The 18,138-nt window shown below is 37.5% G+C and overlaps 1 protein-coding gene across 3 annotated transcripts in view; it reads right to left on the bottom strand.

The window, feature by feature from the left end:
- Positions 1-3,105, bottom strand: part of LOC21407667 (GATA transcription factor 1) — a 3,736-nt gene extending 631 nt beyond the window's left edge. Inside the window, exons 1-3 of one of the 3 annotated variants that reach the window (XM_024166002.1) lie at positions 2,733-3,105; positions 1,374-2,046; positions 528-546 (exon numbers count right to left, since the gene is read on the bottom strand). In XM_024166002.1, the coding sequence (XP_024021770.1) occupies positions 1,390-2,046; positions 2,733-2,894 (819 nt within the window). In that variant the 5' untranslated portion in view covers positions 2,895-3,105 and the 3' untranslated portion in view covers positions 528-546; positions 1,374-1,389. Of the gene's footprint in view, positions 1-527; positions 547-1,027; positions 2,047-2,732 lie in introns of those variants that run through there. The other 2 variants (XM_024166001.1, XM_024166000.1) reach the window with 2 other exon arrangements.
- Positions 3,106-18,138: the final 15,033 nt, after the last annotated feature.

The raw sequence follows: 18,138 nt of genomic DNA, 5'->3' as shown, positions 1-18,138 counted from the left end.
AAATTAAAAAAAAATTTAAAAAAAAAAAAAAAAAAAAAAAAAAAAAAAAGAAGAGAGGATTCAAAAATTTTACCAAGCTTGGAGCTTCCTCTCCTTAATGCCAAAATCAACACCAGAGTATGAACGAAATGTATGCCGCTGACAATGAACGTCGGCAAGGGGCATCTCTGACGGTAAGGAGCAGCGCCAACGTTTGCCTTTGGACGGTGCAGTTAGCTTAGGACGAGAGGAAATTTGTACGTTTTTGAGAGTTTTTTTCTTCACCCCTGATATTTCAATTTTTTGTTTTTAGGGACAAAGGACATTTGGGAAATCAGAAGAGTTTCATTAAATGAGAGGGTCATCCATTTAAAATTCACTTTAGGTCCTAGTGGCTTAAAGGAATGCTCAATTTAGGTCCAGTTTTTAAAAGAGTCTGTCCACAAGTTGGCTAAAAACCTGCTTCATAAGTAGTTTTTATGGTCGTACAGATCTGACAATCAAGTCAAAAATAACAGTTTGCGCATACGTTTGAACCTTCTAATTAAGTAGAGAGAACCGGAGGACCTGTTTAGTTTATATATTTAAATCAGTAATTCTAATTCATTAACTAGAATTTTATGAGAGAATTATTGACAGAAATATTTTTATTTAAATTTTTTATAAAGGAAAACAGTTATAACAAAATCAAAATTATAAATTTAAATACATTAACTAAACAGCCATAAAATTTAACATCTACAAGGAAATATCCACAAGCAAGAAAGTGATTTATGAATGATTTAAATTTAGAAAAAGATAATCATTCCCCTGGACGTAAAAGAAATTTACAATACGTGAACACCACCACATCATTGTGCTTAAAGAACTTCAAAAAAAAAAAAAAAAAAAAAAAAAAAAAAAAAGAGAGAGACTTTCAAACACAAAATGCTAAACTGCAATGAGTACATTTATATCTCCACTAGTCTATAGCTAAGTTAGTTAAAAAAGATCATAAAAACAAAGAATTCTCTCAATCAAATAAATCTACAAGGCAAAAATGATGGAAACCCGTTAACCCAAATACTCACCAAAATCAATCATCTCCAAATTCAAGCTTTAATTTAAGCAAAGAAGTAAATTTGGTTAAAACCCAAATTGAAAAAAAGAAAAAAAAAAAAAAAAAAACACTTTTTTTTCCTAGTCTAGACAGCATGACCACCAAGCACACTAATGTCAAAACTCACCTACTAATATATTTTCTTTCCATGATCATAACAAAGAACTGCACTAACCAATAACCATCTAATCCCTCCATTACAAAGAACACACTAACTAACCCTAACTATGCTAGCTAAAAAATGGGAAACAAAATTAAAAAAAAAAAAAAAAAGAAAAAAAAACCACTAACTCACCAAAGAACTCCACACATTATCCAGACTCCAGAGGATGTTTCACCACCATCCCCATCATCTGCTTCGTCCTCCTCATCTCCAATATCTTCCGGTGCGAATTTGAATGTAACTCGCTTGAGAAAGTCGGGCTGCTAGCCGGACGATACTCTGACACAAGCCTCCCGGATTTATATCTCACACCACAAGCATTACAGAGAGTTTTAGGCCCGTAAGGCCCAGCCCGCCATTGCGGGGTCTTATCCGCCCCGCAATGCTGGCACTTCCTCCCAATTATCGTCGTCGTCATCGTCGTCGTCTTCCTTGTCGCTTTCTCATAGCCAGTGAAACTTTCGTTGTTGTTATTATTGTTAGCTTGGCTCCAACATAGTTGCCGGCCAGTAATGTCCCCACCGCGGCGCCTGCAGCGTCGCTTGCTGCGCGCCCGCCGCGGCGCCTTCAGGCTGCTGAAGCAGCTCGTGAGAGTAGCAATGCTGCTGCTGCTGTTGCTGCAATTACTATTGCTGTTGCAGCTAATGGTGCTGCTGCCCCCACTGCCTCCGTCGAGCACCGATACCGGGCTATGGTGCTTCAGGATGGCACCGCTCGGGTTGTCGGGGAGAATGCCCACGAATGACTCCACTGCCGGGAAAGCGTCCTTGTTCGATATCCATTCCAGCTCTTCCTCTACCAATTCCTGCTCAAAAAAAACAAAAAAAACAAAAAAAGAACGAGTGAGCCAGTAACTCAGTCCGACGCGCCGCGCTTAACGAGTTGATCCAGTAAGCGTAAAACTAGACAAAGTGCCAAACTTGAGCAGGCGTTCGGACAAGGATGTGCGAATATTTCCATATGGATAATATTGTCTTTTCGTAATTAAATTTTATTGAGCGGAACTTTTTAATGAATGTTCTTTAAATAAGGGAATTTATTAACTTTTGCATTTAGTGAAGAACAGCTCACGATCACAAAAAAAGTCACAACTTGCAAGTGGGCAATAATTATTTATAATAAACGGGTCCAACAATAAGGACGTCTAATTCCGGTTTTGTCCAGTAGCTACCCCGCTCATTAACAGGGTCTCCAGGGATAAAACCGTCTTTGTGAAGATGTTTTTGCTTCCCGTTATCAAAATAATCATTCAGAAACCACCCAATCTTCATTAGTATCGTGTCCCCCACCTCCGTAAAATCGCCCGAGTCGTAAAATCGACCGAGTCGAGTCGACTCGGGCGGGCGGAATATTTGCTCTACCTAACCGAGTCGACTCGTTTCCGAGCCAAAAAAGGCAAAAACCCTGCGAAGACTCGGCCGAGTCGCCACCAAACAAAACTCGGTCTCTCCCGAAAGGAAAGAAAACAAGGAAACACAACGCGAGACTTACATGGAAGGGCCGTACGGAATCGCCGGCCGGGCCCAGAAGCCCATTGGGCCTGAGCGAGGAGGCTAGGGCTTTCCTTGGTTTGTTGTCGTCTTCCTCGTCCATGTCCGACGAGAAGTTCAACAGCTCGTCCACGAAACACGGCTCCGAATCCAGGGACTCCATTTCAGGAATATAGAGAGAGAAAGAGAGAGAAGGAAGGGGTTTTGGGTTGGTATTTTTTAGAGAGAGAAAATGGGTTTTTTTACAGAGAGAGAGAGAAAGTTAAAAGGAGTTTGGCTATATTATCCCTGCTGTGTTGTGAGGGATTTTGGGTGGGTGGGAACGAGGGGGCGTAGATTTTTCGCTTTTGTTTTTCCTTTTTCTGATTTTGCCATTTCTCATTTATTGGTTTCCCTTTTTTTGAAGTTTTGCTTGTGATTTACTGGTTTTAAATTTTTATTTCCCTTTCCTTTCTGTAACGTATAGTTGAAAAAAGTAGGGTAGGGTGTAAAAAACAAAACCGTGAAATCGTGCAAACCGTTCAGTTAAAATCAAATCAAATTAAATGGTTAATTATTTTTATATTATTAGGTAATTTAATCAGTTTTTTAATTTAATTTTTTTAGTTAGTTTGATTTATGGTTTGAACTCTTTAAATTGTTCTATAATTTACTAAAAATATACATATATAATGTTTTATTTTTAAAATATTTTTATATTTATTTTAGTTTTTATTAGTCATAATAAAGAAACAACACTTATAAAATACATCTTATTATATTTTTTTAATTTGTGTTAAAACTTTAAATGGTAAATTTTAGACATTTGTTATTTTTGAGTTGTTGTAAATTTAAATTTTATTTTTATTTTTATAATAATAATTTTATAATTTTTATGAATTATTGAAAATTTTTTCGTCTTAAGTTCAAATCGCTCAAACCGCTTAAGAATGATTTGGTTTAATTTGATTTTTGTTAAAATTATCAAACCGTTCAAACCGCTTAAAAGAAAAAATTATATTTAATTTTGTTGACGGTATTTTTCTGACAACTCGTAATTACCTCTCCGGGAATTCTCACAGTAACGCTCATGAGTTAATTAGAGATTAAAACAATAAAATAATGTAAAGAAGACAAGGATTTATAGTGGTTCGGCAAGGTTTCTTGGCCTAGTCCACTTTGGGTTTCTATAATGGAATAGTGCGTAACCCTTCAATGGGTTTTTTGGCTCTATTTATAGGCCTTTACATATAATGATCTCATATGCATTCCTCGAGGGAGCAATCTTCTATCCCGGGATTTAGGGGTGGCGTAGGTGCATTTTCATGATGACAATCTCAGAAAATCAAGCCAACATCTCCCACCGACTACTTGACTTCTTGGCTGCGACAGTAGCTGTAACGCCCTCCAGAATTAAACTTGTTTAATTATGATAATTGTGATTTATTAGTGTGTCTAAATTGATTTCTTAATTAATCATGAACTTTTAAATTTATTTTTGATAATTGAAGTTTCACCCCTATTTACTTTTATTTGTCTTTCTTTATTATTTCTTTTCCTCATTTTATTTTCCTTTTCTTCTTTTATTTTCTTTTCTTTCTTTCTTTTCCTTTTCCCTCCTTTCCCGTAACCCTCTCACTCACTCACACTCTCTCTTACTCTCTCCCTCACCGAGCTCGAGCTCTCTCTCTCTCTCTCTCTCTCTCTCTCTCCCTCTCGCTTATCTCTTCCTCTATCTTTCTCTCAAGTTTTCTCTCTCTCTCAAGAACGTTCTTGAACCGGATTTGAAGAAAAACGGGGATTTCTAAGACATTTTCAACATCAAAGCTTGGGTTGAGGTAAAACTCTTTGAAACTTACTTTAGATTTTCGGATTTAGCTTTGTGGAACTCGTTTTAGTCGAGTTTTGGTGATTTTTACTTTAAATTTTGTTTTGAATGGAATCCGAATGGGATTTGGTGAAACCTTGATGAAAATTGGGGGTTTTTGATTCTTTGGACCCCATTTGTTTATCTGAAACTGGATCTATACATTTCCCTTGAGAATATGTCAAAATCGGACCCAAAATTGCAGGTTTTGGCTTTGTTTCTCACGAATCGGCCATTATTGGCACTGGAAATTCTTCCCCACCGGTTGACCGGTCCGGTCGACCGGTCACCCTTCCATAGGCCGACCGATTCGGTCGACCGGTCACCTCTCCACCGGCTGACCGGTGGAGTTACACTTCTCTGTCACCGGTCGACCGGTTTAAAAACCCTGTTTTGACCCCAAAACTTGATGTGGGATTGACCTAACCTCATTTGAGAACTCAAAATGAGTGGATTAGCCACATGAATCCTTGTTTTCCATCCGATTCTCTGGAATAAATTTCCATTGTCAAAGAATCATGATTTGAATTAAAAATTATTTATGAACATTGATTTTAAACTATGGCACACTAATATGATACAATTGCATCTAATTAAACGAGAATGTTTGATGAGAAAGGTCAAACTCTAAATTATTAATTTTTATGGGAAAGATAGTGGCACGATTGAAATTGGAGCCTCGAAGGCAAGCGGAGCTAGGGCTACGTGAAGACAGCCACAGGTTTGATATCCAACAGGTAGGATATTCTTGTCCATATCCTTGTTAGCCTTACTTTAAATGATTTGGCCAATGAAAATGTTTTAGAACAAAACATGATTAAAGTAAATGATTTTGAAAGCAATAGCATGTGAATGCTATTAGGGTTTCCAATGATTTTGGAAATGAGATTTTAAAGAGTATCATTTCTTAAAATGAAATATTTAAGGAATGATACAACGCTTGGTAGTCACAGAGATCGGGATGTGGGAATCGCATCCTTAGGGGCAGGTCCCGAAAACCGTAGGGGTCCACTTCTTGTTTAGTGGAATTATGGCTCTGCACTTTTCATAGACAGACATTTTTACCGCTTCTTGTTTAGTGGTATGAAGAGCTGCACACTTTCATTATACATATATTTTCTACTGTGAGTATTTCCTTTTCTAAAAAGGGATGATCGGTCCCGGGAGTATATCTTCGAACTGTGAGTACCATTATTTTAAATGCTTTATAAAAATTATATCCTACTGGGCCTTGCGCTCACCTTTCTTGTTTTTAAATGTATTAAACCCCTCCAGGAGACGCGAGGAGTGGTGCGGAGTAGGTAGCTACTACTGGTGACGTAGACTTGACCTCGGAAAGTGAAGAGTTATATTTCCTCTTATCTTTTATTTCAAGGCATGTATGAAAGATTGTGGATTGTAAACTTAAATATTACTAGACTGTGGTTGATGTCATATTTACTCTTATTTATATTCATGTATGCTAAACACCTGTGGGAATTCCTAACAGGATACCGGGGACGTGATTTTAAACTGGTTTGGTTAGAAATTCCACCACCGTTCTTGAATTTGAATTCCTCTTGAATGAAAAGGGGGCTCGTTTGGAAATACCTGGATGTTTTGGATTTATAAGAAATAAAATTATTTTGCTAATCGCTCTCTCAAACAAGTTTAAGTTTCTAAACGAGCCTCCACGTCACTAACCCCGGTTTGGGGGCGTGACAGTAGCAGTTGGCACAGTGCATCCTTCCCTGAGTTGACAAAATTGTTGATGGATTTGATTGGACATGCTGCCTCGACGTAATGGCCAGCAGCACAAGTCGAGTCATGGTGCTCAACGCGCATCGCCCCGCATGGGCTCTCGACATCCAAAGGGCACTTTAGCTACAGTGGTTCCCTCGACGCCAGCGAAAGATTCTCAACGGGAAGTCCTCGGCGCTTGTCGTTTGAGAGAATGGTCGATTTCTCGACCATGGTGTAACAAATTTAATTGGTGATTTCTAAAAAAAAATACTCAAACCGACTGTGAAAACTCTTAGAAAAAAAAGTGAGAGCCCGTTTGGTTGGAGAATTCGTTTTCTGATTTGAATCATGATTCATGATTCACTACAGTATTTTTTCTCACAAAAAATACAAGTAAATCAAAAATAATTCTAATATTATAATTCTAATTTATGAACCAAACGTCTCATAATCTAGTTATGGACCATGATTCTTTCACTTGCACCTCACATCAACATCGTTCCTTTGAGCAGAAGGTCAAACTTTGGACTCCCAAAAGTCAAACATATCCCACTTGGTATTTATGATTTCTTGACATTGCATGTGGCCCATTTTACTTTGCTTGAACCTTAATACATGAGCAATGGTGTTGGGCATAATTCAAGCTCTTAATTCAACATTTTTACCCCATATGTGATCAATGACGGAGCAAGGGGGGCTGGGGAAAATGGCCCTCTAGATCTTGTTTTTTTTTTTAATATATAGTGATTTTAATTTTGATACAGTAGATATCTATATAAATTAGACTTAGTCACTTTAAATTATTAGTTATCTATATCTTAGTAGGTCGACCATTTAGATTTTTAAAAATAAAATTTTCAATTTTAGTGGGCCTAGTGACTTGTCCCAAAATCTAAATTTGAATTACAATTATAATAGCCCAATTACAGGCTTGTTTGATTTATACGTTTAAATCAGTGATTCTAAATTTTAATTTTTAATTTTTAAATTTTTTATAAGATAAAAATACTCTAACAGAATCAAAATCATTAATTTAAACGCATAAAATAAACGAGCCCTAAAATACTAACACATTATACTAAAAAGTGATATTTTATTTATCTATACCAAAAACTTGCGAGGGAAGCAGCTCTTCAGTTTTCTATTCTCAATATGAATTGCGTATATCACCACTTTTCATCCAAGAGAAAAAAAGAAAAAAGAAAAAAGAAAAAGTTGTCGCGCAGGCCAAGTTCAAAGCGATAATCAAATTGTTGATTTGTTCTCCTTGAATGTTGGGCTCCACTCTGCAGCCACCTCCAAGCCAAGTTCAGTCATGAAAATAGTCGAGACAAAACTACGAAACAAGATGTTAAGATGATTTTTTGAATGATTGCCTAATTGTCTACATTGAGAAGGAAATTGCTGCAAAATTTAGTAGTGAATTGATTATAGATGAGTTTGTCTCAATTAAAGATCGTTGAGCACAACTAATAGATAAGAAAAAAAAATTGATATTTTGAGGTGTATGAATTTAACATAATTGTTGCCTTTTTATTGAGCACAAAATGTTAGTTACATTTGTATAAAATATATATATATATATATATATTTATATTCGATTTTACAGGTGAGATATTGAACTTGGAGCTTCAAGATGTGAAAATATTTTGGAAATATTAAGATCAACTTCAATTTCAGGTTTTTTTGTAATGTTTTTATTTATAATTACATATATGTAGGTGTAAGTATAATCTTGATTTTTAAACAAAAAAATTGGCTCATCTATCAATAAATCCTAACTCCCTCACTATATGTGATCAATAATCATCTATTTATATCCGAGCAATCACATATGAGTCACAAAACAAATTATTTTTATAACCATAATCGCATTTGCAATGAGAATCTATCTTGATCAAAGTAAAGACTATTTTCAAAAGGAAAAAAAATCTAAATAAGTATATGTCTCTGTCAAGATTTTGAATTTTATTTTTTTGATTCAAGGTTAATCTTACAGAAACTTTATTGGTCTCTAATGATAAAAGAAAATTAAATTTTTATCTTAACTTAATAAGGAGAGATATATATTTTGTAATCACATCACTAAAGCTCGAATTGAAAACACCCCTCAACTTTAAAAATGCTGGTTCATAGTGTGCTGATGTTATCTCCTATTTTCGGGCCTCAAGTGCACGTACGCCCTTCTGCTGGGTCATTAACATTGCGTTGTATTGTTCGTTTCTTTGTTTAAATGAAAGATTCCCTTAAAAAAAATCACATCACTTGTTCAATTTTTGATATCTCAAATGATGTCTAATTAATCACATTTAAATGAATGACATTTGATTTAATGGACTCAAACACAAAGCAATGTAGTGCTTCGTGGGAGGCAACCCACATATGACTTTTCTTTGATTCTATGTCAAATGGGTTTCATTGTAAAAAAAAAGAAGCAAAACAGGAAAGGGGGACAGAATAATAGGCGATATGTCACCTGTCAATAGGCAATAGATCGCCTAAAGGATTTTGAAAAAAAAAGAAGCAAAACAGGAGAGGGGGACAGAACGATAGGCGATATGTCACCTGTCAATAGGCGATATATCACCCGAAGGATTTAAAAAAAAAAAAACAAAAAACAAAAACATGAATGGAGGTATAATTGGGTTACTTGATCATGGGCGACATATTGCCCCTCTTTCTCCATCTCCCTCCCTCATCTCCCTCCCACCCATCTTCCGACCACCCTTTCCAACCACCACAACCCCACCCATCTTCCGACCACGCCTTCGGCGGCCACCATTGTGTGACATCCGGCGGCCACCATTGTGCAACATCCGGTAGCTACCGTAGAGCCCCCGTCATTGGAATTCTTCCGTTTTCTTTCTCAAACACTGCTTACTTCTAGTTTCTCCTTCACATTCTAACCAAAACAAGCCCTCAATTCTTTCTCCCACCCATCCTCTTCTTGATTCCTCAAGAATTTGTGCAACAAATTGGAAGATTTTTCCAAAGTGTTCCAAGGGTTCTAGGGCTCCAACAAAATCCGACCAAGGTAAGCATTTTTCTTGATGAAAGTTGGAAGCATTCTTGGGGAGTGTTGATGAAATTTGAGAATTAGGCTTGGAAATTTCAGTTTATGTACCTTAAATGTTCGAAAAAAGCCTAAGAGACTATTGTGTGTGGGACTTGGTTTTTCAAAGTGGGAAATCCTTGTTTGGGGGAGATGTAAGTTGTAGTAAAAAAAAAGAAAAATTGTAGTCGCCAATGATTCGACTCAAGTTTGGGGGAGAGTTTTACAGGTAGTTTGGTAATTGTCAGTGCTCAGGTGTCATTGTTTCTCTTGGTCTAAGTGTTATTGTTATGGCCCTGGGGAAGAAAAAGAAAACCACCGCCTCTGCGTTGACTTTGTCCTTTATGGTTAAGCACTCCTTTGTTAATAATGAGGCAGCAAAGAAGTTTAAATTATGGAATGATAAGAACAAGACGATTATCATGGAGTCTATTTTTCAACTAGATGAGGGGGATGGGTAGTTACTTGAGATGATCACCCAAAGGGGGTGGCAAAAACTATGTTAGGTTCCTACCACTGGAAACATTAGTGTGGTCCGGGAATTCTACGCCAATGCCCACGTGGAAAGGGATAACCAACAAGTCAATGTGATGACGGGTATTTCTACCAACAAATCAAGTACTTTTAAGCTTGAATAGTTGTAAGTTTTTAAGCATTTTTGTTAGTTTAATGTCTTTTGTGTGCTTTTTATAGGAATTATAAATAAATGCGAACTTGGATGATTTTATGAAAAAAAGAAGAATATTTGATCAACTTATGAATCAATGGCAAGGGGAGGCGAAATAGGATTTTAAGGCACAAAAGAGGAGGCTTTAGAATGCAAGAAAGCGGGCTGCAGCGCACCTTTTTTGGGCTACAACGCACAAAGGAAAGCAAAGAAGACCAGAGAGCAAGAAAGTATCAGGCTGCAGCACGCATGCATAGGCTACAGCGTGCATTCCAAATCCAAGACGCGTGCCTAAGCGCACAAATGCTCACGCTGCAGCGCGCGTTTAGAAAACCCAAGCGCCCAAAAGGGCACGCTGTAGCGCGCTTCTGGAAAACCCAAGCACCCAAAAGGGCACGCTGCAGCACGCATGCATAGGCTGCAGCGCACGTCTGAAGCCCTAGCTCTGAAACTGGGCAGTATAAAAGGAAATAGATGCCACTTGAGCCGAGGCCACCCAGAAATTGAAGAAAACATCAAAAGGAGGCCGAAAATCCTTCATCTTGGAGGTCCTTAGGAAGCTCTTCAATGGATTTTGGGTTTTATCTTCTCTCATCTATTTTTCCATGTTGAGCTAGACATTAGATCTAGGACTTGATGTAGTTTTATTTGAACTATGTTTCCAATATTTTGTTAATTGTTAATTTAATTTTGTTTTCAATTCATTTATCTTACTCTATGCTTAATACTGCTAATTTATTTGGCCAATGAGTTAGATGATTTTTAGATTGCGAATTTGATGCTCGGGAGAGATTGAGTTCTTTATCTAGATTTGAGAAACATAGTCTAGGTTGTTGTGAGACCGGGAGGAGATCAACGCTTAGATAATCAACTTAGGATTTAGGTCGCTGTGAGGCCGGGAGGCGATCAATATTTCTATTTTCTAATTCTAAAGGCGAAGCTTAATTTGTGTTTAAATATTCATTTCGAATAAGGATATTATTTTGGGTATTTAAATATAATCTCTTCTAAGGCACTCGGGAGAGGTTACGAGATGACATTAGAGCCTTGATTAATGAATTGAATGGAATTGATTAGCGATTACATAATAGGATGAACATAGGAATAATAAAGCGAAATCAAGTCCCTAGACCATTTGTGTATATATACTTTATTTTTATTCTTATATTTATTTTGTTTTTGTTCTTAATTATCATTTTATTAGGTTGCCTAGAAATTTAAGTTACGATAATTGTGGTATTTAATGGCAATTCTAAACTGAATCCCTGTGGAAATGATACTCACTCACCCTATACTCAAAACTTGACACCGTACGCTTGCGGAAATAAAATTTATAGAAGAAATTTTTACGTATCACAATGTCCACGGGGCCTCGGTGTCTTTCACTGCCGAGAAGATAAATTCTTTTTCCAAACTACCGAACATCACTGATGATGAGTACTATCGATTACTTGAGGAAGGGTCGGACTGTCAATAGATTTTGCATGAACTTGTCGCTCCTGGGTCGTATTGGGTTTATTCAACCAAGAATCCCAAGACTCCCCAAAATATTCCCAGTTCCTGCCTTAGTATCTATACGAAGATGTGGAGCTTATTCATCATGTCCACCTTGATGCCCTCCACTCAACCTTCTGAAATTCTGAGAGATCGAGTAGTACTCCTCTACTGCATCTACGCCGGGAAATCCATCAATGTGGGCTGACTCATTAAAGACAGTATCTTGTACATTACCCGTAGAACCACGACCGGTGGTCATAGGCACGCAAGTCTCACCACTAGGTTATGCATGGCCGCTAGTGTTCCAATTTCAGAGAACGAGCCCTGTTTACAATGTGGTACCCTTGACCATCGTAATGTCACGTGTACCACACAATGGTCCAGGGGTCAGCCTAATCTGACGGGGCTAGGCTGTTGGGAATGGTGTCCTAGAAGCATAAGATGTAATAGGATATTTATTATTTATTTAATAAAAGAGTTTATTCATCATTTTTATGTGTATATATTTGTGAATATTTTATGAATATCAATGAAAATTCCATGAATATTTATGGGACCCTAAACATTGTATATAAGTGTTATATACGAGAGGATAATGTTTAAGGATAATAATAAAAAATAATGTTCATAATGAATTTAATTAAAATTCAGAATCTTTAATTAAAATATTATTAATACATGTCATTCCCATTTAGAATGGAACGGTGTTATCCGCATTGTTAATATGACGAGATATTGAATGAGTGTATTTTCGCATAATGAGATTCTGTGGGACAGGGACACAGACATAATATGAATTTTTAATAATTTTCGTTAAGTATAGAAATTCTAATTGAGTCTACCGATGGTTATATATAGAATGATCTTAATCTTAAGTTCTTAACAGACTCCTATTTACGGATTTGTGTCTTTTGATTTACTCGGTACGGATTTTGAGATCCTGAATCTTATTCCTTGTATTTTGGAGACATGATGAAGTAGGTAGCAGGGAATATTATTACACGAGATGGAATCCATTCCTTCTTGAGAAATAAGTAGAGAAATAATTCTCTTGAGGGTTGATTCGGTACTTGGACTAGTAGGAGCTCTGATTCATGAATGTGTTTTATGAATCACTATCCATTAGAAAATCATTGGTTGATGACGGGTATTTCTACCAATAAATCAAGTACTTTTAAGCTTGAATATTTGTAAGTTTTCAAGCATTATTGTTAGTTTAATGTCTTTTGTATGCTTTTTATAGGAATTAGAAATAAATGCGAACAAAAAAAAGAGCCCGCGTGCCCAAATCAGTGAAGCTAGGTCAGAATGGGGGGCGCGCCCGCGCCCTGGCCACCAGGCGCGCGCCCGCATGCCCCACATCCAAACGCGTGCCCGCACACGTGCCCCACACCCAAGCATGCGCCCGCGTGCTGCAGCGCACCCAATGGGCGCTGTAGCATGCCCAAAAACCTGCCCCGCACGCTGCAGCGTGCCCAAAGGCGCTGCAGCGCGCCTCAGCCCACAACAACGCGATCCTTCTTCCAAAAACGCGTGTTGCAGTACATTTTCACGCAGGCTGTAGCGCGCGTATGAAGCCCTAGCTCCGAAACAGAGTAGTATAAATGGATAGAGATGCCACTTGAGAAAGAGGGCCCGGAAAACTGAAGAAAACATCAAAAGGAGGCCGAAATCCTTCATCTTGGAGGTCCTTGGAAGCACTTCAATGGATATTGGGTTTTATCTTCTTTCATCTATTTTTCCATGTTGAGCTAGACATTAAATCTAGGACTTGATGTAGATTTATTTGAACTATATTTTGACTATTTTGTTGATTGTTAATTTAATTTTGTTTTCAATTCTTTTATGTTTCTCTATGCTTAATGCTTCTAATTTATTTGGCCAACGAGTTAGATGATTTTTAGATTCTGAATTTGATGCTTGGGAGAGATTGAGTTCTTTATCTAGATTTGAGAAGCATAGTCTAGGTCGTTGTGAGACCGGGAGGAGATCAACGGTTAGATAATCAAATTAGGATTTAGGTCGTTGTGAGGCCGGGAGGCGATCAATATTCATATTTTCTAATTCTAAAGGTGAAGCTTAATTTGTGTTTAAGTATTCATTTCGAATAGGGATATTGTTTTGGGTATTTAAATATAATTCCTTGTGAGGCACTCGAGAGAGGTTGCAAGGTGACATTAGAGTCTTGATTAATGAATTGAATGGAATTGATTAGCGATTACATAATAGGATGAACAGAGGAATAATAAAACGAAATCAAGTCCCTAGACCATTTGTGTATAGATACTTTATTTTTATTTTTATATTTATTTTGTTTTTGTTCTTAATCATCATTTTATTAGGTTGCCTAGATAAAGTTAAGTTACAATAATCACGGTACTTAACGGCAATTCTAAACCCAATCCCTGTGGAGACGATACTCACTCACCTTATACTCAAAACTTGACACCGTACGCTTGCGAAAATTTATTATACAAAAAATATTAAGCATCAAGTTTTTGGTATCATTGCTGGGGATTGGCGTTTTAAATTGTTGTTAATATTTTGAGTACATAAATTGATTTTAATTTAGGCTTTCATTTCTCATTTTTAATCTTTTGTTTAATTTTTGTTTTCCTTTGTGTTATGAGGTACTTGGAGATGGTTGATCGATAAGTCCTCTTAAGATTTGCTCAACGAGACTCTTCACCATTTTTTAGTGCTTGGGAGAGATACAAGGAGCAGCTCATTCAGTTTCCCGACCATAGTTTCCCGAGGGAGGTGCAACAACAAATGTTCCTCGATGGGTTAGATGCCGCAACAAGAATGTGGGTGGAAAGAGGAAATGGTACCACCTCTTTTCCCCAACTATCCGCGGATGAAGCTTATTGGTGGTTGTAAGACATGGCCGATGTTAACTATCGGTATGGGAGGTATTCAACAAACCACCACGGTTTTGAGGATAGCTCCAACATTTCAGAGCCATGGCTTGACACCCCTCATCACCAAGCGGAGTCTTCTACCTCACTTGAAGACCTTGTCGCCCAATTTTTGGAGGAGACAAGACTCCGCATAGAGAAGTTAGAGAGAATGGAGGCGCTCGACCAAGTCATGAGGAAATGGAGACAAATCTAGCAGAGTTGTTTAGGTTGAAGCTATTTCCTGATGAATCTACTAACGCCATGAATAGAGAAACACAATAGGAGGAATGGGAGTTATTTGAAGATGACTCTTTGAGAGATGAGGAGACGTAAGAATTGGTTAGTGAGGAATTTCAAGAAGATGTCAATGAGTCTCAATCCCTCAAGATCCCCATTGTCGTGCCACCCCCGGTTGAGAAAGATCACATCATCTATGAAGACCCAATGTGTCTAGCAACTCCCCCACCATCTCGAGCGCCGTTCTTCCGCGCAAACCAAGCACATATGCCGGCGCCAAGTCGAGTTGAGCAAATGAGCCGAAAACCACCAAATCTTGCCAAGCTTGAGGGTGTAAAGAATCAAGACCCGTACGTTGTGTTGTATGACACGTACTATGGGCGAAAGCCACTCTTTGACGAGTTGGCTCGGTAGAGGAATAATTGAGCGTAAAGACGCAATTTATGGAGGAGAGCCCCGCCCCAACCCAAGTTAATGCCATCATGCCTGGTGCATCATCGCCAACCATACTAGGAGGCGAGATTGTCTCGCCTCCCCGGTATGTGTTCTTATTCCCTTGTTATTAATTTTAAAGATTGTTTGATCTTGAGTTTGGGGGTGAGACACTTTGTGGTTGATTTCAATGGATTTTGAGCATTACTTGTGAGTTGGTTGTTATGACTTGTCTCCATTGAGTTGTGTTCTTTTGGTCATGTTTTTACTCACTTTTTCTTTTAGGTTGTTTGAATAAATTGTGAGTTTTGTTGAGATGAAATGACTAGATAATAATGATGAGTATAATCACTTGATGCTTTCTTAGGTCTTTTGAAATGTAATTCATTGAGATTTCTGTGTGCTTGACTCCCATTGATTGAAATTCACTCTTGATTCTCTACTTTTGAGCACCATGAATCATATCACTTGATCTTTTGAGCATTTGGAGAACATTTATGTGCATTAGGTAGACTTTGATATCTCATGAACACTAGAACCCATTTGAGTGAAACTTGAGGCAAAATTGTTGGTTTAGTATCATTGGAGAGAAGATTAAGGCATTTTATTCGGATTGATTGGGCCTTTGAAGCTAACCTTTGAAAAGACATCATTTGTTTACCCCCTTTGAGCCATATTGCTTATTTTGTTCATCACTCATGTTTGTACATCCAAACCACCAAATGCGTTTTCACTTCCTAAACCCATCACTACTAGGCATGCTTGCATTAAACGCTAAGATTGAGTGCAAGTGTGTGTTATGTTTGGGAAATCATTAGTGGATTGGCTTGTGTTGTTTTTCAATAAAAAAAAAATGAAAAAAAGAGAAAAAAAAATAGTAAAGAAAAAAAAAGAGTTAATTGGATAAGGAATTGAGTTACCATTTCCATTTTCTTTACAACATTGGGGACAATGTTGATTTTGAGTTTGGGGGTGTGGTCTTTATATCTCAAATTTTTGTGGTTTTTATTTCTTTTTGGGTTCGATTAAAAGTGAATGTATGATGAAATGAAGAGTTGGTAAAATATATATATATATATATATATATATTTCTTCTTTTCTTGGAAATCATGTGAGATCCATGAGTTATGATACATGCCTAGGGTGATTTGACCCGAAAAATTCTAATCTCATCCACCTTTTACCCTAGCCATATATTACAACCCTCAAAAGTCCTTTTGATCTTCAATGACAAGTGAACCTTTATTAGTGGAGAGTGACACGAAAAATGGGCCTATGGTTGTTCTTATTAAGATATCACTCATAGTCTCCTTGGCACATTGGTCTATCTGGATTTTATTTGGTTGATTGAGATTGATTATGCACACTTACACTTTGAGAGTCTTGAGTGGAGTGAAATTGATGCTTGATGTTGAAATTCTAGATAATCTCAGTGTTTGCATTTCTTTTGAGCTTAGAGCATTATATGACTTTGGAGATACATGCACAGTTGTTGACTCGATACAAAACTCACATTTTTTTTTCATTTGTGTCTTAGTACTTGATTTGTGTTTTCTTTTTCTTTCTTTTCTTTTGCTTGAGGACAAGCAAATGTTTGAGTTTAGGGGTATTTGATGACAGGTATTTCTACCAACAAATCAAGTACTTTTAAGCTTGAATATTTGTAAGTTTTCAAGCATTAATGTTAGTTTAATGTCTTTTGTATGCTTTTTATAGGAATTAGAAATAAATGCGAACTTGGAAGATCTTGCCTGAAGAAAAGAGGAATATTTGCCCAACTTGTGAATCAGTGGCAAGAGGAGGCGAAAGAGGATTTTAAGGCACAAAAGAAGAGGCTTTGGAATGCAAGAAAGCGGGCTACAGCGTGCAAACGAAAACCAAGTCAGAATGGGGCGCGCCCGCGCCCTGGCCCCCTACGCGCTCGCGTCCTAGGCCCCTGCACGCCTGCGCCCTGGCCCCCTGTGCGCCCTACGCCCAATGGGCGCTGCAGCGCGCCCAAAGACATGCCCCGCGCGCTGTAGTGCACCCAAAGGCGCTGCAGCGCGCTTCAGCCCACATCTTGGAGATCCTTACACCAAAAACACACGCTGCAGCGTGTTTTCACGCAGGCTGTAGCGCGCGTATGAAGCCCTAGCTCCGAAACTGAGTAGTATAAAAGGAAAGAGATGCGACTTGAGAAAGAGGGCCCCAAAAACTGAAGAAAACATCGAAAGGAGGCCGAAATCCTTCATCTTGGAGGTCCTTGGAAGCTCTTCAATGCATATTGGGTGTTATCTTCTTTCATCTATTTTTCCATGTTGAGCTAGACATTAAATCTAGGACTTGATGTAGTTTTATTTGAACTATGTTTTGAATATTTTGTTGATTGTTAATTTCATTTCATTTTCAATTCATTTATGTTTCTCTATGCTTAATGCTTCTAATTTATTTGGCCAACGAGTTAGATGATTTTTAGATTGCGAATTTGATGCTTGGGAGAGATTGAGTTCTTTATCTAGATTTGAGAAGCATAGTCTAGGTCATTGTGAGACCGGGAGGAGATCAACGGTTAGACAATCAAATTAGGATTTAGGTCGTTGTGAGGCCGGGAGGCGATCAATATTCCTATTTTCTAATTCTAAAGGCGAAGATTAATTTGTGTTTAAATATTCATTTTGAATAGGGATATTGTTTTGGGTATTTAATTATAGTTCCTTGTGAGGCACTCGAGAGAGGTTACGAGGTGACATTAGAGCCTTGATTAATGAATTGAACAGAATTGATTAGCGATTACATAATAGGATGAACATAGGAATAATAAAGCGAAATCAAGTTCCTAGACCATTTGTGTATAGATCATTTATTTTTATTTTTATATTTATTTTGTTTTTGTTCTTAATTATCATCTTATTAGGTTGCCTAGATAAAGTTAAGTTACAATAATCGCGGTACTTAATGGTAATTCTAAACCCAATCCCTGTGGAGACGATACTCACTCACCCTATACTTAAAACTTGACACCATACGCTTGTAGAATTTATTATATACAAAAATCTTATGCATCAAGTTTTTGGC

Source organism: Morus notabilis, unplaced genomic scaffold, assembly GCF_000414095.1.
Source record: "Morus notabilis unplaced genomic scaffold, ASM41409v2 Scaffold203, whole genome shotgun sequence".
Taxonomy (NCBI): domain Eukaryota; kingdom Viridiplantae; phylum Streptophyta; class Magnoliopsida; order Rosales; family Moraceae; genus Morus; species Morus notabilis.
This window is presented reverse-complemented; position numbering and strand designations above follow the sequence as displayed.